General features: G+C 40.3%; 2 protein-coding genes across 2 annotated transcripts; one reads left to right on the top strand and one right to left on the bottom strand.

The window, feature by feature from the left end:
* Window positions 1–302: 302 nt before the first annotated feature.
* LOC117501416 (cathepsin S-like) lies at window positions 303–3,259 on the bottom strand. The gene is made up of 7 exons (XM_034160298.1): window positions 3,136–3,259; window positions 2,897–3,019; window positions 2,430–2,576; window positions 1,178–1,399; window positions 938–1,103; window positions 628–730; window positions 303–454 (listed from the first exon to the last, which is right to left on the bottom strand). The coding sequence occupies exons 1-7, from the start codon at window positions 3,253–3,255 to the stop codon at window positions 355–357; spliced, it is 981 nt and encodes a 326-aa protein (XP_034016189.1). The 5' UTR covers window positions 3,256–3,259; the 3' UTR covers window positions 303–354.
* Window positions 3,260–6,573: 3,314 nt separating this feature from the next.
* Window positions 6,574–23,228, top strand: vps72a (vacuolar protein sorting 72 homolog a). The gene is made up of 6 exons (XM_034160292.1): window positions 6,574–6,918; window positions 15,485–15,637; window positions 17,444–17,564; window positions 17,801–17,977; window positions 19,413–19,557; window positions 22,759–23,228. The coding sequence occupies exons 1-6, from the start codon at window positions 6,802–6,804 to the stop codon at window positions 23,147–23,149; spliced, it is 1,104 nt and encodes a 367-aa protein (XP_034016183.1). The 5' UTR covers window positions 6,574–6,801; the 3' UTR covers window positions 23,150–23,228.
* The last annotated feature ends 1,445 nt before the right edge of the window (window positions 23,229–24,673 follow it).

Here is a 24,673-nt window from a genome sequence, read left to right as displayed (position 1 = left end):
TCATGGATGATTTATTTTGTTTCAGAATAGTTTCCTTGTGCAGTTTTCTGGCAGCAAGTCACCTCTCAAGCCAGATGTCTATGGGACATGAGTTTTTCGTGCAGTAGAGTTCATCCCATAAGATTCAACCTCATGCAGCACAGAATTAATATTTCATTAGTTGTGCATTTTGTCAATATTTGCCTCATTTATCCAAATGTATTTTAGGGTACACTTTGGCTTTTCCCCCAAAGCTGGAGGCTGTAATTTGTAGGTCATTGACCTTTGAATGTCAGCATTATCCCCCCCTCAAAAGATCACACTTAAAATGAGTTATTTTATTAATTGTATATTCACAACTGGGCCACTGTAGGCTCACACGATTGGGAAACAGCCGAAGCGGGAAACTCCACATTGGTCATTTGCATTCCGAGCCATCTTGATGTAGCCTTCATCTCCAAAATGTCTTCCCCAACTATAAACAAAGCATTTTAGATTAATCCAACTTCAGTCCCACAGGCTATACAACACACATACCTCACCTTTTTATTGCAGCACTGTTGAAGTGGGTATATTGTGTCATACCAAGGCCAAGTAGACCGTTACAAGTCAGTTTGTTCACGTCTGAAAAGGCAGCTGCCAACTAACCTGTTTTTAATGAGCCAGTAGTCTTCCCCTTTCTCAGTGCCATAACCCACAGCTAGAACTCCATGGTCAACTTTGTGTGAGCATGTGGGGTCCCTGTACACACCTTTGATGTTACATAAAAAACATTTCTTGTAAACCAGGGCAAGGAGAAGACCTCATTTCAGTGTTAAGTCAGTCCTATGGAGTAGGAATCTGGCAAAGCAAATTCTATTGCACAGTGACTATCAATGTGAACATTTTCCAATCCTACAGCCTTGAGGTCAGTGCCAAGAACTCAAAATAGACCAAGTGGTGGACCACAGCCACATACCATGATGGTAGAAGCGAAATTTGTGCCTAGATGAATCAACTGCAACAGCGATAGGGCCAACTGTAGCCAATGCCAACTTCAGTGAAGCTTCATCCCCTTCAGGTAAGCAGATGTAGCCAGAGCAGTTTGCAACACGATGTTCTGGGTTGTACTTGCACTCACCAAGCTTTAAAAAACAAAATCACATCAAAAGCTCAGTCTAAGGAAGATTACTCCAAATATAACTAATCTGCAGCTGACCTGGCCTGTATATGGGTAAGCCACTTCAGTTTCAAGTCCATGGTCTTTGATATACCGGAAGGCATGTGTCATGAAGCCACCTTTACACCCATGACTTCCATATTTTCTTGAACAGTCCACTAGATTCTGAGTACTCAGGGACAGTAACACGCCTGTCGTCTTCTTAAGTTGTCCTTCCAGAGATCCGACTGCACTGAAGGCCCAGCAAGCTCCACATTGACCCTAGAGGTGAGAGTTACAGCTAGCTCAGAAAGATTGTTGCTCTGGTTACCAATGCCAATTTTTAAGCTGCACAGTCCCAAAACTGACAGTTTGTAGAAAATTACAACTGCACAGCACCAGCAAGTGAGTTGTCAGAAAAAGCTAAGGGGTACTGGAGAGTGCCCCAGTATCCTATGCAAACAAGTGACTCACTGGATGAACTCAATTCAGTTATGGGCAAGATTTCCATTTAATATATATGTAGTCTCAACTAAATTAAATTATCTTGCATGGATGTGATTTGAGTTGGAGTTACATTTATTAGCTGGAAATCCTGCTCAATTGAATTTAGTTTAAGACATCCCAGCACTACCCATTATGGCACCTTTGAGCAAGTTGTGCTTGTTGGGCACAAGCAACACCAAGCAACTGTCCTGTGCTTTGGGTGGTGGTGGAGACTGGAAAGCATTCGTCCTCTGCCCCTTCAGACAGGTACAGAAGGAAAACTGGACCTATACGTTATCTAGAGTACATTCAATGCATCTCCCCAATCTTGCGAAGCCATCTAAAAAAGGGCAAGTGAATTAAAACCTATTCTACTAACCATATTAAGGTCCAAAATCCACATTTGCCAGATTCACCACTTTCCAGCAGAGAGTGGGTCATCTGGAGAAGTTACATAAACCCGCAAACATATCACCACAGCACTACTTTTGGGAGGTATTGATCAATGATTGGTTGCTGACTCAGGGTGGTCCTGTAGTGATGTGGCACAGCACATGCTCCTAAAGCTAACATGTTAAGTTACCAGAACAAAAAGGTTAAAGTGGAAACTGATTTTTGTACCATTAGCTTGAAAACTAGTCTACTATAGACCAAGACCCAACCCTCAACTCCGTAGCTTGAATCAGACAAATCTGACTACCCTGGATAGATTCCAGTCAATTGTAGGTTACGTCCCCAGACAAAACCCAGTACCCACATACAGAGTGGAGATCAAGCATCTCATAATACCATTGCTTAAAAAAATAAAATAAAATAAATAAATCACCTGTTTTTTCACATTAGTTACCAGACCCTTAGTCCTCCAGTCTAAAGACTGTGGTACAGAAGAGTCAACCTTTAACATGACAGGAGTCCTTTCCAGGTTCTCTGGCACAATTGTGCCTGCAAGTGTTTGATCAATTTCTTCAGTAGTCTGGAAGGGAAAAAAAAAACATCTGGTTCTAATGCTGTATACCATTTCTTAGCAAAAACCAGAATGAACCTACAACACTGCAATTTGGAATGTAAACCACATACTTCCAAGACTTGAGTCTAGTATGTGTGAAGAGTCCAGACCTCATGGAAGAGAACAACTTATGCTTAACATTACTGTAGCAGCACATCCAGAGAACAGGATGGTATTGTGTCTGCAGTTTATTAAATTAGAGACAATAGAAGTTCTTACGCCAGTAAAGACACTTTAAAAGCTATAGCTTGTTCAAGTTAGGAGACAAACCACACTGATCTACTTACAAGGTCTCCAAGATGATTCATGGCCAGTTCATAGGAGTGCAGACCCAGGGAGGCTTCCAGGTTATGAATACTGATCAGTTCCAAGTTCCCTTCCCATATGTGTCTGTGTCCCATTTCCTCAATCTAGGAAGATAATGTTGGGACACCACAATGCTTAGATTCCACACTTGACAAGCTTCACTTCTGCCTCACTGGTTAGTTATTAAGAATGAAATTTATGTGTGCCATATGAGACATACCTCATGAGAATACACTTTATTGTGCATTTTCTTCCAAAGCTCCCAGTGTTGATCCAGTTGAGCGAAAACATCGGCCACTGCAAATTCACACAAGACCATGAAAAGCAGGCACCAAAACATTTCTAACACTGGGGGGAAAGAAAGATAGAAGAAAAGACTTTTATTTTACTCAAGGAATAGCAGAGAAAAAGCTTTTATGGGTTTCACAGACTGCGGGCCTGTTTGTGACTGGACAGCTGCAGCTTTTTTCATTAGGTTCAAACAGCTACAGCTGACAGCAGTTGATTTTGATCGACACCCTCTCCTGACGATCACAGTCAGCTTTTTGCTGAGTCTTTTAAATGTCAATTTGATGGTTGTCAACATGTTTTTTTTTTTTTCCCAATAGATTGTAGCACTTGTGCAATCTTTTATACGCAGTAAAAACAAAAGCAGTCAAAGATCACAGACCTGCAGAAAAGTGGTAATCTGCAACAACTCATTACAAACACACTAACCACACGAATAAACCCATATCAGTAAAACAAGATTAAAACCAAACATTAAAAAAGGTTAATATCAGTTTGTATATGTGCATTCATTACTTTCAATGAAAGTATGTTAAGCAAAAATTGGCAAATAAAAACACACATTCTGTCAAGATAATTTAATATTTCCATTCATGTCGCAGGTATTTGCGATAATTGTTCCAAATATTTTTGTTATTCATTGGCATTTATTTATAACATTGAAATGCTTTCATTTCTACTTTCCCTGAGCTGTGCTGCTTCCAGATAAACTCATGTTGATGAGAGATTAATTTTATCCAATCAGATTTGCCTCTACTGTCTCCAGGTAAAAAAATCTTCTCTGAGACATTCAGAATTTCCCTCTACTGTTATGCTGCCTTCAAAACACTTGGAAAGTTGGAGATTCCAACCTCTACCTTGGAGAAAAACGCCTTGAACTTGCATCAGGGCTAGAATTTTCCCATGGAAATTCTTGAGGAAATGTAGCAACCAGAGGATTCCAAGTTGATGTCACAGCCATGGCAGTCATGTTTGTCACTAGTTAGACAATAGTCTGAAAATTATGCATCTTGAAATTTTAACAGTACTGCGGTATGTAACATATTCACATTCTATATACAATTAGTTAAGCTAGCAGCACCACACACCAGCAAAAATGTCTTTGATGATTTCATTTCGCCCAAAAGATAACGTTAGCCTAGCTCCACTGTGGTAGGCTAAATAGTTCTCTCCGAGGTAATCTCATGAACGCGCCTTTTCCGAAAATAAGGATTTTTTTTTAAATGTCAGGTCTTTCCGAGCTTCCGATTGTTCTGAATGCAGTGTCAAAACAAACAAATGAGGACAGTGTTGTTGATCAGTTTATTCTTTAACCAATTGCATTTTGAGTTTGCTACGTATATGTTGGCCGTGTTCTTTGACACTTTGTGGCCTTCCAGCTGGTTCTTTCCACCATCTTCAGCAACGAAGAACCTGTTAGCGAACTGAAAGTAGGCTAACACATAACGTAGCGTTTAAGTTCAAGTTCTAATTCATTTAAATTCTCGTTTTTTGGTGTTAGCTGTTTTTTAATGCACAGTGGCTGAAGGAGGAGAAGAAATGTAATTTTTGGTGGATTTAATGGGAACTGAAGCACATCTGTGTAGTGAATGACCATGTCATTGAACTCTAGAAAAAAGACTTCCCTTACCAAAAAGTAGTATATGCAAGTATGTTTCAAGTATACTTCTAGTTTACTTTTTATATACTTATAAGTACTATTTTTTTGGTAAGGGTTTGTTTTCAAGTGATGAGCTGCTGTGATAAGTCAAACTGATTTTTATGTTTATTTACTTGCTTGTTTGCTGCTTCTTTGTGCTGGTGTGGGGTTAAAGAGGCCTGTGTGTGTGGCAAGTACACATATTGCAAACCTGAACAAAGTCAGAAAAATATATTTTTTTCAACTGCTAAACCTGACTGGAATGTGTTTGTCTGTCTATATGCGGCCCTGCAACAGACTGCCATCCTGTCCAGGGTGTACCCCGCCTCACACCCTATGACTGCTGGGATAGGCACTAGCCCCCCTGTGACCCTTAATTGGAGTAAGTGGGTATAGAAAATGGATGGATGAATCTGACGGCCATTCCTGGAAGAGTGCTACGCACGTCCGATGTCAGAACAAAACTCTTGGCATGATGTTTCATTTGCCTAGCATCCTTGCAAATTACGTTATTTTAAATGGTTTAGGGATAATGTTTAATTTTTGTGGAAATACATAAAAAAAATAAAAAGTGCTTCCACGACTTGTGCATTTCCAGGGGCCTTGAGCTGAAGCACAATTCCGATATGGTCCAGTCCAATTCAGGAGTATTGCAGACTTGCAAACTGCACAGAACACACATGTATTGTCTTGGCTGGAATCTGCTGAATTCTGGTTGTGTTATTTGTGTTTATGGCATATTTGCCTGGTTAGTGGGCGTTTATTTAATTTTTGGAGGATAGCTCTGAAGGTGTAGGTGTAAAATGCATGGCCTGTTTCTGATTTCAAACCTGTCCAACAGTGCGCAGATCGTTCTTTTGACTCCTTGTACAGTCGATATATGTAATCTTTGGTGTCAATTTTTTCCCCAACATAAAAAAACATTTTCTTCTAATTACATGACCAGAAGGTGTTGAGTAACATTTATCTGTTTAATGGAACAGTTCTCCTGAACTGTAACTGAAATACACAGCTAAAGGACAAAACAGGATTTTCTTGTCATTTACAAATGATGAGTAAAATTCAGATGTAACTTGGCAGTTGTGGAGAAACCATGAGATCGATCACTGTAGTGGTGATGTGAGTAGTGGTGGTCACTGGATCTAGCTCCAGAACTTTGAAGGGAAGAAGAAAAAGAATGAGTATAATCCTCACCATTATAACAGGGGCCCAATAACCAAGATGTGCAGAACTCCCAGCAGACATTTCCACTAGAGGGCGCTGTTTTGTTTAGTAAAAGCCTCCAGGAGTGATTATTTAACATTGGACCAAAAAGGATCAATTTCTTAATTTTCTAAACCTGCTTTGGTTTATTTGGTAATAAAATGCATGTACGTAAAAAAACAAAACAAAACAATAAAGTATATAAAATCGCCGAGGATAGCGCATTAATTTCTTTCCAGTGTGGTTTTCATCAGCACTGCCACCTACTGTTTTGGAGAATATTGCAACAGCTAATAGAAAGCTCTATCATTTTGTGTTCCACAGCAGCACTTGATGGACCTCTGTGAAAGTTGAACAGATGTTTAAATCACGTCTCTCTTGTGGTCTGTTATCCATGAATGTGCGTTTATGTGCGCATGTGAACGCAGTGTAACCACTGATCTCGAATTTAACGCACTGGCATAGATTTTCTATGCACCCGGAAGTATATCCAGGCCGCCGGAAGTGTTCTGTAGAAGAAAGCGTTTGCCATGCTAACAGGTTATGTTAGCAGTTTATTGATTTCGTTTTAACGTTCTGAATAAAGACAGTTTGTGTTTCCTACTTAGAGCACATTCATAATCGGATTAAGTAGTGAAAGTTAAGACAACTGAGCAAACGCGGTAGCTAACGCAGCAGTAAACGAGGTTCAAATCAAAGAGAGCTAAAGCTACCGCTAGCATAAACAATCGGTAGCTGTGCTTATGAAGTGCAGCCATGAGTTTGGCAGGAGGCCGAGAACCACGAAAAACTGCGGGGAACCGTATGTCAAAGCTGTTGGACGCTGAAGAAGAGGACGAGTTCTACAAAACCACTTACGGAGGCTTCAACGATGTAAGCAATGACTTCAGTTCCTAGTTACTAAGCCCGAGATCACAGACACAGCCGTCCGTGTGGAGCAACACTTACAGTTAGTCCACTATTCGTCTTCTTGTTTTGTATGCGTATGCTTTAGGGTATTATTTTGACATCTTTCTTTGCTTATTTTGTTCGAGCGTTATGTTAGTGTATGTTGTAAAAGAAGTTGCTTTTGGCTCCCACAATGTTAGTGCACATCATAGGAACCAGCACGGAGGGTAAAACAAAGTGTTGCCTCTAGAGGTGGGCGGATCGATCCTAATATCGATACCAACGCTGGTATGGATATTGAACGATCCTCGTGTAAAAAGATCGATACTCAAGCTTTTTTTCTCTCCTGCACACACTGACTGCTGCGCACGCAGATTCATCAAAGTCTACTCTCTGTCTGTAATGCTGCGTTCACACCGGGCGCAATCACATGCCATAAATTTGTGGGGGTCGCGTGGCGACGGACGCGCCACCATCGCCCGGTGTGTCGCTCTGCTTTTGCTGCGAAAATTCTCCCCAGTGCGTCATCAAATAGGAGGAGCTTCCATTCCGCTCACCGGCTCCGGTTGTCAGTCAAGTTAACATGACGGACCTTGATCACACGGAGCGAGTTGTTGTGGAAGGCTCCCAATACAGGGAATATCATTATTTGCTGCAGGAGCTGCGTCTGGATGACGGCCGCTTTCAGCGGTCCTTCCACCTCTGCGGAACCCAGTTTGAGGACCTCCTATCCCGTTCACGCGTGCACATGTAAACAACAAAAAAAAAACTCTGCTGCTTGCTGCAGGGCTGCTCCTCGCTCTTCCCCCAAAAAACTCATAATTGTGTTTAGAAACCAGTCACCATTTGTTTTATTATACATCTGTGTAGTTAATTAATAAAATATTCTCCACAGACGATTCACTCGCGCACGCACGTAAAAAAAAAAAGAAAGAAACTCTGCTCCCCCTCCTGCGGGGGTGCTGCTCGCTCCAAAAACTCTGTCATAATTGTGTTTAGAAACCAGTCACCATTTGTTTTATTTTACATCTGTGTAGTTAATAAGTAAAGTAATCTCCACGGACGATTCGCTCGCGCGCGCATGTAAGATAAAAAGAGAATGAAACTCTGCTCCCCCTGCTGTGGGGCTGCTGCTCGCTCCAAAAACTCTGTCATAATTGTGAAATAAAGGACAAAAGAGACATAAGTCCTGCTCCCAGGCAGGACATGTTCACATCTTCAGTCAAACTCCAGACATCTCCACGTCACTACATATTCAGTCCTTGATTGGTCATCGCGGCGCAACAAGATGAAAAAGTTCAGATTTTTCAACTTGGGAAGGAGGGCAACGCGACGTGATGCGACGCAGTATCGCGCCACAAACGCGCCAATCGCTCAAAATCGCTTCACTCGTGTCGCTTCATTCGCGTCCGTCACGCTGCGTGACTTGCCGCCAAAACACGTCATTCCATAGGGATTGCATGGCAACCTGTCGCTACTGTCGCTCGTGTTGCGCCCGGTGTGAACGCGGCATAAGAGCAGCGCTGTGCTGTGTCACACAACACGGAGCAGCGCACCCTTGTATTGTGGTTTGTCAGCCCTCTACCTCAGGAGAGTTTGTTTTCCATCCGCAAGTAGTGCTGAATGTACGTTTTGATGTTCCCTCAGATGACCTAAGTTGCAACTAAAATGACATCACACCCGAGCTAAATGCGCTCATTTTCCATACAGTATTGCAAAAAGATGGGCACCTCCAAGATTCTGGAGTGTTGAGTGCTACAAAAATATTCAGTGTACCAAAGAGACCTTAACAGAAGAGGGCAAAAGGTGCAGAAGTTACATTTGTGTTGTGATTTACTGCTTGTTGTGTAGAGCGGTGTAGACAGTCATTTTCAAGATCTAATGGTTTAGCCAATATTAGCCGCACCAGCTGATCATCAACACTTAATGTGGTATCTCATGTAAAGTGAAAAAATGCTGCAACAACATGTTGACAGACAGCACTAGGACAGCACTGTGTATATGATTTATTAAATTGGACAAAAAAGACAAGTTCTAAAAAAAAAAGAAAAAAAAAAAGCTAAAACTACAGCTTTTATTGCTTGAGCAGCCATCTCGGATTATGAAGGTAGGTGGAATTCCAACTCTACAGGGTGGTCCTTGGGGGTGGTGTACTGGTTGTACCAGATTAGTTTTTTTTTTTTTTTTTAATGGATTTCAGAACATCAACATCATATTGTAATGTTATTACTTCTTTGGACATAAATCAACTTAGTGCAAGCCTAAACTCGCACACAAAATACGGATTCAGAAAAGTACCTTTGGGCCAGTTTGTCAGTGACTTTGATTTTTTTTTCCCCCCCCCACACCCGTTAGTTCTGGTTCCTTTCCCAATTCTGCTGAAAATTGGTGCAAACCTTCAACAGTACATACATGAAATGAACCATACAGCTGCAATCTACTTGTGACTATAATTAAGTAGTACTTTTAGTTTTTATGCAATATAATCACTGGGTCAGTACATCTCAAATCACCCAGTTTTGGAGGAACTTCCCAGGTTACCCTCTCAGATTCTTCTGAAAAAAAAAAATCACAGGTGCTCCTACACCATAGATATGTAAAAACCCAAAATATTAGGTCTGTATCTCAAATAGTGTTGAAGTAACAGCTCCTGTGCACTTTCCAGCATGAATATCTCAAATTGTATAGAATGCACAGCTTTGAAAGTCAGTGTCTGGGGCTAACTTTTTCTGTAGAATTTGAAAATCTTGTCAGATTTTGCATATCTTGTGCCCTTTCCCTCCTAGAAGTCTCTAAAAATGGTTGAAAATTAAAAACACAAGAAAATGCTACCACCATTAACTTCTTATTAAAGTATGCTAGATGAAGCACCGATTTTTATTTTCTCCTATTAGTTTTGACAAATTAGACCACATCTATAAGAAAACCAAACTTATTGCTATTTCAGGAGTGTCAGAACAATTTTTATAAATATGCTTGATTTTTTTATTTTTCTAAAATTTGCCTGTGGCAGGTTACATAACTATTTCATATTTTCACCATGAGGTCTTACATATTTGAAGATGATATGATCAAAAGATTGTGTTGTTACTGGCCTTTCTTCTGGAGTTATGATTTTTTCCATATTAAATACTCGGAAATGTTTGGAGGTGAAATTATTAAATGATTTCTTCAACTGAAATGTAAGTTTCAGAGCTGTCAAGTAGACTTTTCACAGCAGCTACTAAGTTTCATTCATATTTTAGTTAGATCCATCCATCCATCCATCCATTTTCTTCCGCTTTATCCGGAGTCGGGTCGCGGGGGCACCAGCTCAAGCAAAGCTGCCCAGACCTCCCGATCCACACACACCTCCCCCAGCTCCTCCGGGGGAACCCCAAGGCGTTCCCAAGCCAGCTGAGAGACGTAGTCCCTCCAGCGTGTCCTGGGTCTTCCCCGGGGCCTCCTCCCAATGGGACGTGCCCGGAACACCTCTCCAGCGAGGCGTCCAGGGGGCATCCGGAAAAGATGCCCGAGCCACCTCAACTGACTCCTTTCGACGTGGAGGAGCAGTGGCTCGACTCCGAGCGCCTCCTGAGTGACCGAGCTCCTCACCCTATCTCTAAGGGAGCGCCCAGCCACCCTGTGGAGGAAACTCATCTCGGCCGCTTGTACTCGCGATCTCGTTCTTTCGGTCATGAGCCAAATCTCATGACAATAGGTGAGGATCGGAATGTAGATCGATCGGTAAATCGAGAGCTTTGCCCCCCTACTCAGCTCTCTCTTCACCACGACGGTCCGATACAGCGACCGCATCACTGCAGATGCTGCACCGATCCGTCTATCGATCTCACGCTCCATCCGTTCCTCACTCGTGAACGAGACCCCGAGATATTAAACTCCTCCACTTGAGGCAAAGACACTCCATTGACCTGAAGAGGGCAAAGCACCTTTTTCTGGTCGAGAACCATGGCCTCGGATTTGGAGGTGCTGATTTTCATCCCGGACGCTTCACACTTGGCTGCAAACCGCCCCAGTGCACGCTGAAGGTCCTGATTTGACGAAGCCAACAGAACCACATCGTCCGCAAACAGCAGAGACAAGATTCTGTGGTTCCCAAACCAGACTCCCTCTACACCCTGGCTGCGCCTAGAAATTCTGATTTTGATGATTTTTCACCCTGGCTGCGCCTAGAAATTCTGATTTTGATGATTTTTCATTGTTTGTAACTATTTTAGTTCCAAACAATGAAAAATCATCAATCTTTATCCAGTTCAGCCCTTTTATTAATGGTCATAAACAACACAGGTGACAGTGGGCCTCATGTATCAATGTTGCGCACTTGTGGCGTAAATTTACGGCGTAAACTTGAAATACACCAAAGTTGCCGTGACATGTATCAAGCAGTGCTTACCTGCCCATTTCTGGCGTACGCCTGACGTGATCTTGATAATGCGGCGGTGGAAACGATCGTAATTATAATAAACACGCCCATAAATATTCAGACTCCGCTTCAGACACACCCTCATTTTACGACATGGAAGCCGGGAGACGGCAATGAAAAAGAACTCCACCAATCACGACGCGTGCCAATAGAGCAGGGGTGGGCATCGAGGGCCGAGACACTGCAGGTTTTCCATGTAACCAATCACCTCAGCAGGTGGGTTGCTGATGAGCTTCTGCTCTGAACATAAACACCTGGTTGTCAATGAAATCACCTGCTGAGACACCTGATCATTAATGAAATCACCTGCTGAGGCGATTGGTTGCACGGAAAACCTGCAGTGTCTCGGCCCTTTATGGCACATGATTGCCCACCCCTGCAATAGAGCGTCAAAAGCGGCCGTCGTATCAATTGTTTTGTAGTATATAATTAATAAAGTGTTACAGTGGTCCCTCATTAATCGCTGGAGTTACGTTCTAAAAAATAGCCCGTAATACGCGAAACCGCGACGTAGTCAGCGTTATTTTTTACAATTATTATAGACGTTTCAAAGCTGTAAAACCCCTCACTACACAGTTTATACACTTTCTCAATCAGGCATGAACATTTTCTCACTTTTCTCTCGTGTGTAAACACTCTCAAAGTTCAAACCTTAGTAGGAAAATAATACCAAACTGTTTTCAGGCCCAAACATTTGTTTGAGAAATAAAATAGAACGTTTTCCTATAAATAATTATGATGGCATTTAGAACTAACAAATTAATTTTAACGATCAACGAACGAGGTCGGACACATAAGAAATTATTAATAGTGACTGACCAGTATTTCACAGATCGGGCCTCTGCGTCCTGACACTGTGCCTTTTCCCACTCACATCTCGCTGCAGCAGGTGTTTGTTTCCGTGTGACAAACACAGTTATGAGTAGTTGTTGGCGCTCTTTTCTCTTCTGGGCAACAAGATTCTTATAAACAGATACACAGAACACTGTAAAAAAAAAACCCCCCAAAAAAAACGCATGCAAAATTGGACTAAATACTCCGAGACTCCAAGGCCACGACAGGTGAACGGCGTTATAGTGAGGGACCACTGTATTCTCTTTTCACATGTCAATAATTCTTGACGTGGATATTTGCTCGCTCAATTAATAAGACACGCCTAATCTGTCAGATTTCTTTATTTTTTAAATGTATTTCTGTATTTATTTTATTGTGACAACCGAATGAAGATGACAAAACCTGGTTGCAGCACGGGCGAATTAAGGGAATGACGAAACTACAGTTGTTGTTATCAATTTCATAGTCTAAAACGATCACATCACATGAAGTTAAGCTCAGCGCTGCTCTGGCTCCAGGCTCGAAGTCTGGAGAAAAAGACGAGCAGCGCTGTCTTTGCAGTCAGCTCTGTGACCACGGATCATGCTCCATAACAATCCCGCAAAGGCGGGATTTGTATTGATTATTATGTAGTATAATCAGGAAAGTGTTATTTATGTAACATATGCATTGATTTGTATAATGGCACTGTTTATCGTGTTGATCATCTTCATTTTTATGTGGATTCCAGCGCTGGTTCATTTTGGTGTATAATTTACGCCACCTCTCGACCTGGTGTATATTTTCAGCGCAGCGTACGCCAACGACCACAGTGATTAGATAATTATTAAATGCATATCATTGTTTGAGCCATTGATGACTTTTTATTAAAATTTACTGAACAAAGGTACAATATGATGCTAACAATAAAGTCATAATGAGAACCACTGCACATACAATAATTCTCACTGTATGTTCCAGCATGACAACTAGAACACCTGAATTAAAAAAACAAACAAACAAAAAACAACAAAAAAGCATAACTCCAGAAGGAAGGCCATTAACAATACAATCTTTTGATCATATCATCTTCAGGTATGTAAGAACTCGGTGAAAATATGAAACTGTCATTTAACTGGCCACATGGCCATATAAGGATGTGAAAACAGGCAATTTTTTGAAAAATGAAAAATCGAGCATATTTATAAAAACTGTTCTGGCACTTCTGAAATAGCAATAAGTTTGGTTTTCTTATAGATGTGGTCTAATACGTCAAAACTAATAGGAGAAAACAAAAATCAGTGCTTTATCGAGCATATGTTTTGAGGAATAAGCACTTAAAGGTAATAGCATTTACTTGCATTTTTAATTTTCAACCATTTTCAAAGCCTTGTGAGGTGGAAAAAGGCACAAGATGTGCAAAATCTGACAATATTTTCAAATTCTACTGAAAACGTAGCCCTAGACACTGACTTTTAAAGCTGTGCATTTTTTAGAATTGGAGATATTCATGATGGATAGTGCACCGAGAACCTCATTTGGTAAAACTCAAATAATTAAAATTTCCAGAGATGTTGGCTTCAACACTATTTGGGATACAAACCTAATATTTTGGGTTTTTACATATCTATGCCTGTGGAGCACCTGTTATTTAATTTTTTTTTTTTTTTTTCAGAAGAATCTGAGAAGGTGACCTGGAAAGTTCCTCCAAAATTGGGTGATTTGAGATGTACCGACCCATTGTGCAAACTCGATGGTGTATATCTCTTCAATCTTATTAAGCTTATTTAATCACTTGGTTTACCTGCACACTCACCTGACAGATTAAACCTTTTTAACATCTGTTTTATTCCTGACACTTGTTAGTTGGAGAAAATGTAAACACTACTTTACCATTGACTCCTGATGCATAAGAAAACAGATCAGCACTATTTACACTTTGTCAAATCCTGCATTATCTCATCAAAACCACCATGTGTGTGTGATTCATCCAAAAGTGTGACCATGACTCAGAATTACATTGGTACAGTCTGTCCCAAGAGTTAACTAATGTGTGAAAGTTGAACAAGAATGTCAGCTTTTTTTTTACTGTCATATTAAGTCAGACAACAAAGACTTGTACTGAAAGTACTGTTCTGAATGTCAGCTAGTTCAGGGGTATTTGGAACATGCTGCTGCGGATGGTCTGATGTTAATATCAGCAAGGGGCCAATCAAAGCAAGTAGATTAAAAAAAAAAATTACCATAAATTTCACAGATGCCTCAGTTCTGTTAGCATAGCTGTGTAATAGTGTGGCTTTTATAAATGTGGAACAAGTTACTTTAGCTTCTGGGGTCTTGGTTATTTCCTCTTGTTCTAAAAATCGATTTAATGCTAATTACCAAGCCTGTTTCATCTTGTGAATAACCTCAGTTATTGATGCTTTGTTTGCAGAAACGTTCTGGAAAAGATATCTGTCTCTTTGTCATTCTCTCTGGTTTTCTCCCTATACACCACGCTACAACTGTGGCGCACGTAGGGATTTGATCAAAATTTGGACCAAGCTTGGTGGCACAATTGAGGGTGAGCCAAGGACAAGGTGCTTTAATTTTAATAAAAAAATCACTTAGTCAAGGCCAGAATTTAGGGCTAATGCATATGCGCAGGTCATATTGAGAATGCTCTTTCAAGGAATTGGTTAAAGATATTCCTATGGCTATTATTTCAAACACTAGCATGAAGTCTCAATATCACAATTAACCAATCAGATTTGCGGAAAAAATGTAATTGGATTAGAATATGGTATGAATGAGTTTGCATGGGGAAGTAAATCGAGAATTAATGAGTGGATACTATATGTGGTTTAGGATGATGTCAGAGGTTTTTCTTGGTATTAAAAATGTGAATTTGACAAAACAAACAAACAAAAAAAAAACCCCACAAAAACGCACACAGCAAATAGGCAGAAGTGGCTTCATTTTCCAGTTGTTGAGCACAGTGACAGTGGCACAGTTTCAGAGAAAATTAACCACTCAAACAGGTAATGTGGAATTATTTTATTACAGCAAATATCACATTCAAAATCACTTGCTAATTTGTGTGGATAAGCTAATGCATTCGCTGTTTCCGGACATTGGTTGGTTTCCTTTATCTGCTATCATGGTCCAGACACACCAAATACAGTTGTAATGATGGTGAAACCTGCCCATGCACTCACTAGTCCACGAGAGACAAAATTGAACTTGATTTTTTCTTCATTCAGCTGTTTCAACCATTTAAATGGAATGCATTAAATGGTGTGACAGAAGCATTTTCAAATGTTTTTTTCATTCCAGGAATCAGGAGACGATGAGTATCATGGAGACCATTCAGACACAGAGGATGAGGTGGACAGTGATTTTGACATTGACGAAGGTGACGAGCCAGACAGCGACCAGGAGGAAGATGCACCTCGAAGGAAAGGTCGCGTTGTCACGAAGGCTTATAAGGTAGAACAGAAAGTTCACTTTTTTAATAAAAGAGTATTATTATAATAGTGTGTTGCCCGTAGGGATCCACAGGCTCTAGATTGTGTAGTGTTTATAAAATAGGTAGCTGAAATATTTCAAGGGTGGTAATAAATTAAGCAAAGCTTGTATAATGAATTGGAATGACGTGTGAGTCCAGAATGTTTTTTGAACCTCAGACCTCAACAATTTTTAGAAGAGGAACTCAACCCTTTTATTTCCTATTAATTGTGTAATTATTAAATGTTAATTTACTGTCTTAATGTATTTAGAAATTGTTTAGGCTTTTGTTATTATATACGCACTATTATTATTATGATTATTATATTATCACTCGGGAGGAGCTCGGAGTCGAGCCGCTGCTCCTCCACGTCGAAAGGAGTCAGTTGAGGTGGCTCAGGCATCTTTTCCGGATGCCCCCTGGACGCCTCGCTGGAGAGGTGTTCCGGGCACGTCCCATTGGGAGGAGGCCCCGGGGAAGACCCAGGACACGCTGGAGGGACTACGTCTCTCTCTGGGAAAGCCTTGGGGTTCCCCCGGAGGAGCTGGGGGAGGTGTGTGTGGATCAGGAGGTCTGGGCGGCTTTGCTTGAGCTGCTGCCCCCGCGACCCGATTCCGGATAAAGCGGAAGAAAATGGATGGATGGATATATTTTATTATTATTACTTCTATTTTGCCATTTGATTTTTAAATGGACCACAACGGAAATAAGTGTTTTCACTTTCTTGTGTCATCCATTTATTTTTGACGCATTTACAATTATATTATGTACTTACATTCAACTTAATAAATAAAATTAGGCACCCACGCACTCACGCTTTTAATATAAAGATGATTTACCGCCCCCTGCTGGAATGGTGTGTTAGTCTAGAATGTAATTAGCAATGTTAGCTAATATCTGTAGTTTCTCCAAAAATATTAATTCTATCAACGTTCCATTTTGGGTGCGTTCGTTCTTGACCCAGAATACATTAGTATACCAAACGGAAAATGTCAGCTGTCCCCAGTTGCATGCAAAGCTTTTTGTTTTTTCAGCAATCTGCTGCAAGCAGGTGCTTTTAATTTTTACACATGCACAAACAGAGATGGTCGTGGAAGACATCAAAAGCAATACTCTTTTCACTGATGGTAACAACGACATGACACTTAACTAAACCATCTAAACTAATTGAACTACAAAAAAGAATAAATCAATAACACTAACAATAGTTAGACTAACATAAACCACAATAACCACATTTAAAACCTCAAAACCCAAACTCCCCTAGTGCATTGCAGCACAATGTTTATTGTTTACTGGCTAGCTAAAATGGCTAATTTCTCCAAAAATATTAGTCCTATCAACTTTCTGTTCTGTTCACAGCATTCATCCTTGACCAAAAATACATAAGCATGCCAAACAGCATGTGTCGGCTCTCCCTGGTTTGTGTGATCAAAGCCGCATGCACACAGAGGCCACACCTGGCTGTTATAATATAAATGTTCATCAGCCTTCATTCATACCTGAGAGACATTTTAAGTTAGGTAATAAAGTGGCACATTCTTATATGTCCTTGGTGACGGTCTCAAGAGCAACATATAAATGGATTTTATTATTTGAAATTCTTTCTTTACTTGAATATTTTTTTTTAGTTTCTCTGCACATTTCAGACCTCTATTTGGATGATTGCACTCATTAACAAGCAGATGTGCATAGTATCTGGCCCTACTGCTTTCATAATGTGTACTTTGCAGATTTGTCACTGTTGTGTGAAATATATTTCTAAAAATGTATTTGTTTAATCCAAGGAACCTATTAAAGTTCCAAAGCCCAAACCTAAGAGACCTTCTGAGGAGTTAAAGAAGACTGTGAAAACCAGAGTGGAGCTCAAAAGGAGGATTCTACATGAATACCATGATTTTGCAGAGAGTAAGACATCTAAATAGTGTACTGCTTGAAATGTGCATGCTTTCAGATATAATTGTATAAATGGTCTAAGAAATCTTCGTGAGAGGCGTACCGAGTAACATTAGAACATGGCTTAATAACGGAACCAGGTGCATAAATGCTTGAGAAGTCGTCCTAAACCAGTGGCTTTGGAAAGCTTATATGAATATACATGAAGATACTTTTCATATGAGAGTTATGATTCATACTTCCTCCAGCTCGGAAATCCGTTCGACAGTCCACCAGCGAACATACTCGGAAAACCAACCTGCGCTTGCAAGAGCGCCAGGATGCCCCTCGGCGAAGGAGAGGAGCTCACCGTGACCGTCCTCTAACTCAGGAAGAACTGCTGGCTGAGGCCAAATTAACAGCCGAGATCAACATTCGGTCTTTAGGTGAAAACATGTTTCATGCTCAAAAAGCTTACAACTGTTAAATAAGTTTTTGGCCATTGTGTATCAGTTCTTTCAGGAAATTAAATGTTAACTGTATTTTTTAATAATTGCCATCAAAGCTGAGATGGGTATGGTGCATCCTGAAAGTATTCACAGTGCTTCACTTTTTCCACATTTTGTTATGTTTCAGCCTTATTCTAAAATTAAGTAAATTAATTTTTCCCTCAATTCTACTCACAACACGCCATAATGACAATGTGAAAAACGTTTATTTTTATTTTTAAAGTCTTATTAAAAATAAAAAACTAAGAAGTCACATGTACGTATCACTCTTTGTTCAATACTTTGTTGATGTACCTTTGGCAGCAATTACAGCCTCAAGTCTTCTTGAATATGATGCCACAAGCTTGGTGCACCTATCTTTGGCAGTCTGCCATGTGTCTTAGTAAGGAGTGGCTTCTGTCTGGCCACTCTACCGTACAGGCCTGATTGGTGGATTGCTGTAGAGATGGTTGTCCTTCGGGAAGGTTCTCCTCTTTGCACAGAGGAGTGCTGGAGCTCTGACAGAGTGGTTCTTGGTCCCCTCCCTGACAAAGGACCTCCTCCCCCGATCGCTCAATTTAGACAGGCAGCCAGCTCTAGGAAGAGTCCTGGTCAGTCTGAACTTCTTCCATTTACAGATGATGGAGGCCACTGTTCTCATTGGGACCTATAAAGCAGCAGAAATGTTTCTGTGTCTTGAGACAATCCTGCTTGGAGGTCTACAGACAATTCCTTTGACTTCATGCATATGCACAGGTCATATTGAGAATGCTGTTTGTGCTCTGACATGCACTGTCAACTGTGGGACCTTATATGTAGACAGGTGTGTGTCTTTCCAAATCATGTCCAATCAACTGAATTTACACCAGGTGGACTCCAGTTAAGCTGTAGAAACATCCCAATGATGATCAGTGGAAACAGGAAACACCTGAGCTCAATTTTGAGCTTCATGGCAAAGGCTGTGAATACTTATGTTCATGTGATTTCTTCATTTTTTAAGTTTTTAATAAATTTGCAAAAATCTCACAAAAACGTTTTCACATTATCATTATGGGGTATAGTGTGTAGAATATTGAGGAAAATAATGAATATCATCCATTTTAAAGCAAATTGTGTAAAAAGTGAAGTTCTCTGAATACTTTGTGGATGCACTGTAGGCTCAGAGGGCTTCATCCTTGTGTTACACGTGGTATGTTTTTGTTGTTTTTAGTCAGCACAGCTGTTGCCAAAATATGTAAATGAGTGGAGCCCACCTGTACTCAGACACATAGTGTAGTCACATGTTAAATCATAAACACTCATAGAGATGATTTTACTTTGTGCATATTAACGTGGTCATAAATAATTTTCCACCATTAAATGTGGTTTACTTTTCTTTACTTTGTAACTTTAGAGAACTATGAACGTCTGGAAGCAGACAAGAAGAAACAAGTCCACAAGAAGCGACGTTTTGAAGGACCAACCATCCGTTACCATTCAGTCCTGATGCCGCTTGTGTCCCAATCGGCTCTTAAAGAAGAAAACGTAGATGTTGAAGGGTAAGGATGGTAAATCGCTGGTTATTTGTACTATAGAAAGTAGACCATGTGCTACATGTGTTTTACATTTGTGTGTGGGTTTTAGAGGAAGCAGTGTTGTTTTGAAGTGCAGTGGCCTCTATTTAAAGTTGCACTAAATGGCATTTTAAAAGTTAATATAGCAGCCAACAACTTAGTTTGTGTGCAAATATTTTGTTGCCTAATGGCATCGTGCAGGGACTGAAGCAGCATTCCCTCAGTGTGCATTATAATTCAAGCTTTTCTGTTTCTTGGTTACTTACCCATACCTGCCGCACTTACACATTTAATGCGCGTGAGTCCCATGCACACACGTGGTGAAGCCCTTACCCCTCCCCACAAAATGTCTCTGACCAAGAATGTGGTCAGACTACAATTAGGTTTTCCCACATGCCGTGCTGTTAGACCCGTTAACATTTCAGCTGTTTTTTTTTTTTTCTTTTCATTGCAGAGGAGTAGTGGTTGGGGGAGGAGGAAAGGGGGTGGTTCTAAAGGGAAAAGGGGTGTTTTTTTCTTGAAATACTGGTGCTAGGGTGACATCCATTGGCAGAAAAATCAGAAAAATTGCACAACTTAAGGTGCCCTGACGCTTGCACGACTTTGATCCACGCACTTGCATGCACATCGTCATGATGATCCCAGCCTCTGTGTTCTGAGCTGGAAGCCATGCTTTGTTACACTGGCTGCCATATGTTGTGTGCTGGACGCTGCGTATATAAAATAATTATTTCTTAGCGGATTAATCATTTTCTCCTCGAGTTGGCTTTTGAAAACGCCTTTAATCGCTTCTGGAAACACAGAGGGCTGTTCCAGCTGCAGCTTTTCTCTCTCTGAACAAGGTGGACAATGACTTTGGAACCGTCTAAAAAGCTAATTATTTGTCATGTTTATATTGTAATAGGTTGGTAAAACAGTTGCATGTTATTTCCTTGTTGTGTGCAGCTGTTAAAGTATGTTTATGATAGATTTAACATCTTGTTATAATCATTCAGACAAGCTGTGCTGTGATGCGGTGCGCTGACGCAATCATGCGCACTCACGCAGTGTTTTTGAATCGTTTGCGTAATGTTCATGTGAAGTTTGTGGAATTAATGCGTGATGGAAATTTTGAACATTTCAAAATTTTCTTTGCGCACTTGCTCAAAGCTGCGCACAGTTTACAATGACTTTAAGATGAGTTTACTCTTGTGCACGGCAGAGTGCATGCAAGTGTGCGGATCAAAGTCGTGCAAGTGTCAGGGGGCCTTTAGTTAACACATTATCTAAATCTTCAAACCAGTGTAGGGTATTTATCTAAATGCAACAGCAAATACAGTGTGCTGTTCCCAGTTGTCATGGGTGCATATCAGCATGGTGAGAAGCCTTTGTGCTGTTTTATTATGCATAAATCTCTTTAAGTAGACATGGGCTGATTACTGGTGCCGCTGTATACCATGATTTGAAAACACCACCATTTCCTAAACTGCAACTCCGAAATGTTCAGCTCCTTCTTTTTTTCTTTTTCTTTTTTTTTAAAGCTAAAATTTGTTTGTCAGGGCTCAAGTAAAATGACAATACTTTGGTAAATTAAAAAAAAAAAGCCACCACTTAGAAAAGGAAAGCCACCGAACATTGAACAAATGCTTTTGAAGAGCGACTGAAATGGTAGGATACACATTACACCACCCATGGCTCTTTGCTGAATTCAGACTGCTATTTTGAAATTAACCTAATCATGAAGTTAGTGAAATACATACTCTGCCTTGTTAATGAGACGGGTATCATGGCTAATTAACAATCTGCAGGCCCTGTCACACCATGACGATTTAGCCAGTGTATGCCAACTGTATTAAAAAAACGCTGGCATAAGTCTAATAAATTAAGGGTAAGTTTTTAATAAGTTAAGAGCATGTTGAAGCTCCGTGATATACGTCCTAAGACGCTGAGCTCCTTGAAAAATTTTGGGCATGCTGAAAATTTTCAACACATGCCCGCGTGTGATTCAAGCGCAGTCACTGTCGGTGTGATCATCAGACGACCTGATTGATCAGGAATAATGAGACCCGAATGAAGGGCTGTGTCTCTTTAAACTTTTAAAGCGCCATCGCTGTCTGTGTGATCTGTCAGTGATTACACCGACAGATCACCAGATCACTTCATTCAGGTCTAATCACACCTGATTGCGGTCAACTGGGACTTTTAAAAATTTAAATCATCACTGCGTTTCATTATTCAGGTCTGATCAGTGGACCTGATCAGAAATCAACAGCGCTTTAAAAGTTTAGAGTCACAGCACTCCATTCATTCATGGCAGCGTTTACCACAGTCAGTCGACTCATCAGCATTCTGCACACAATGAAAATGGTCCACCAAGATAAAAAATAAAAATAATAAAATAAAATAATGTTACTCTGTTTTTGACCTGCACCACATCGTGCAGTACCAACCCGAACCATTCGGTGTAAACAGTGTGACAGCTGCATTAATTTATTAGATATATGGCTGTGTTTTTAATATTGTCGGCATACGCAGGCTAAATCATCAAGGTGTGACAGAGCCTTATCATCAGTGTGATTTATTATTTTTTTGTCATGCAGTGGTTCAGAATCACAGCAACACACCACAGAGTCAGCAAGCTGTTTTTACAAGATGCACTCAGATTTTTACTCGGGGGGGCGGGGGGAATCTGCGTTTTTCTTTAATCTGCTGGTAGAAAATTAGTTATGCCCACCATGCAGTGATTTAAGTCGGTGTGTGTGTGGGTGCGTGTTATCTTCTTCTCCTTCTTTCCAAAGTATGCTACTAGCAATGGATGTGCTGCCACGTGACGCTTTGCTTTTAATCCCAGTAAACTTGCAGCGGTTATCTCTATGACTCCGTTAATCATCAGTGTAAAAATGTACATGAGAAGTAACAATTCTGGATGTGCAGAGGGCGTGAGAGACAGACATGCACACACACTCTGCTTATGCAGTGGGAAAAGGAAGGAGAAAGTGATTGTGTGCACTAATGCTGAAATAATGTGTTCATTTAAGTTTGCTATATGGTGAAACAACCTGTATGCTTCAGACTTATTTTTTGCATAAGGTTTTCTTACTGCCAAAACCTCACCAGCCCATTTCTAGAAAGCGAAGCAGACATGCAGCAGCGAGTTCAACTGAATGGGAGCGTGTGTCCTTTTTGTTTTGTCACACTTCCCCACAGGTTGGATCAGGATCTTCCTCAGACTGCAGCAGCAAATGCAGCCACGCCCTCCCAGCAGCCATCCGGAGGTTTGTGTTCCCGAACTTTTATAACGTTCAGTGACGACGAGGCTTTTGAGACCGTTTTTCGCCGCAGCGCCCAGTCGACGCCTCAGACACCCGTGCAGGAGATTTGTCCTGTGACCCACAAGGCCGCGCTGTACCGAGACCCGGTCACAGACATCCCATATGCAAATGCACGAGCCTTCAGCATTATCCGAGAAGCGTACCGTAAATATGTTGCCGCTCATGGATTCCCAAACACATCAGGTGGGGCGGCAGGACTTGATGCCTCAACATCTAAAGGTGCTCGCCAGAAAATGGTTGTCAAGCAGAGTACGGTGGCAACATAGATTAGTTTAATGAGTAATTTAGGAAAGAGATTCTTTTTTGTTTTTGTTTTTTACTTTTACTTTTGTTGATCAAATGAGGCAACTTGAACGAGCTGCTGTCTACCACAGGAAGCCAAACAACTTCCAAAGTAGATGCAGACATCTTTTTTCATCCTTACCTACACAACATGTTGCTGTACCAGTAAATGACACAAGCAACATCAGAAACATTATGGGATGTGATTTCAGCAGCCTGTAATGTTAGTTGTTAAAGTCATGAAGGTAATATTTGGTAATATTTTCATGCCAAATGTTGGCAAATGTTTTTTTTTTTTTTTTTTCCTCAAAGTGAAAGTTTTTATTTCAACCTTTGCCACTGGGAAAAGTATGTTTTTGTATGACATAAATTGTATGTTTCCCATGTTTGATGTGCGTAAGGTTTTTTTTTTTTTTTTTTTTTTTTTTTTTTTTGGAGAGAAACCCTGAATAACAAATCAAGGTTTAGTGGATTGAAGTTGGCCTATAGCTGCACATTGGGAGCTACTGTATCTTCCAGAATGATTTTTTTTTTTTTTTTGAGTATGGGAGGGCGCTTCAGTGTGACACATACAAAATAAATCAATAAAAAAAGTCACACTTTTGTTATTATTAATAATTATAATGCCTACACAGGACTTTTCCAGTAATCAAAGCATTGAACAAAGTAAACTCTAATAGTCAAAGAATAAACACAAATAATAAAAAAGGACTCTACAACATTGCACAAAAATCCCAAATTAAAGAGCTGATTAAGAAAAAAAATGGTGCAGCTTGTCCTGCAGCACTGATATATGGATTTTCCTTCTTCAAGAAGCATTTTTTTTTTTTTTTTACAGGTGTGACTTATACTCCAAAAAATACAGTAATGGCTTTATTTTCTGTTAAATGTCTTTTTTTTTGTTTTTTTTTATAACCATTATTTGGTATTAACAGATGTTTACATAATTTTCAAACGAAAAAATAAATGTCTGAAATTGGGATTTACAAAAAAAAAAAAAAATCCTGTGCTTTAAATGAGACACTTGAGCCGCTGTTACACTTCAAGAAAAGCTGTGAACTGTGGCAAATTATAAGCATCATTCTTTAGTCATTAGTGCCACTTTTGTTACAGAAATACCCCTTGAACCTCAGTTCGTAGCATGCAGAGTGGCTCATCCTGTCCCCATTGGTTGGATTAGATTTCTAATGGCCTTCAGGACTTTTAAATCTACCCTGAATCCACTTTATGATGGGCTGCGTTTGTCACCAAAACCTAATCTGTACCTTTGAAAAGCAAGAAAAAAAGCAGACGTTGGCGTTTGTGTTGTGCTACTGTCGTCTTCTGAGCGCATACAAACACAATTAAAAGTATTATTACAGGGTGTAAAGCTAGGATTTGTTTACACCAATTGTTAGCAATGTGATTATCTATTGAAAGGCAAGAAAAAAGCAGACGTTGGCGTTTGTGTTGCGCTACTGTCGTCTTCTGAACGCATACAAACACAATTAAAAGTATTATTACAGGGT

This window comes from Thalassophryne amazonica, chromosome 20 (assembly GCF_902500255.1).
Source record: "Thalassophryne amazonica chromosome 20, fThaAma1.1, whole genome shotgun sequence".
Classification (NCBI taxonomy): Eukaryota; Metazoa; Chordata; class Actinopteri; order Batrachoidiformes; family Batrachoididae; genus Thalassophryne; species Thalassophryne amazonica.
This window is presented reverse-complemented; position numbering and strand designations above follow the sequence as displayed.

Bases quoted from the DNA above. Each gene is read 5' to 3' on its own strand.
- LOC117501416 (XM_034160298.1), bottom strand. From the start codon at position 3,255: ATGTTTTGGTGCCTGCTTTTCATGGTCTTGTGTGAATTTGCAGTGGCC. The intron at 731-937 runs GTATGTGGCTGT...GTAACATCAAAG, and splicing joins ATTTCGCTTCTACCATCATG to GTGTGTACAGGGACCCCACA. The intron at 455-627 runs GTTAGTTGGCAG...CTTTGTTTATAG, and splicing joins TACTGGCTCATTAAAAACAG to TTGGGGAAGACATTTTGGAG.
- vps72a (XM_034160292.1), top strand. From the start codon at position 6,802: ATGAGTTTGGCAGGAGGCCGAGAACCACGAAAAACTGCGGGGAACCGT. The intron at 15,638-17,443 runs GTAGAACAGAAA...GTTTAATCCAAG, and splicing joins TTGTCACGAAGGCTTATAAG to GAACCTATTAAAGTTCCAAA. The intron at 17,565-17,800 runs GTAAGACATCTA...TACTTCCTCCAG, and splicing joins ATACCATGATTTTGCAGAGA to CTCGGAAATCCGTTCGACAG.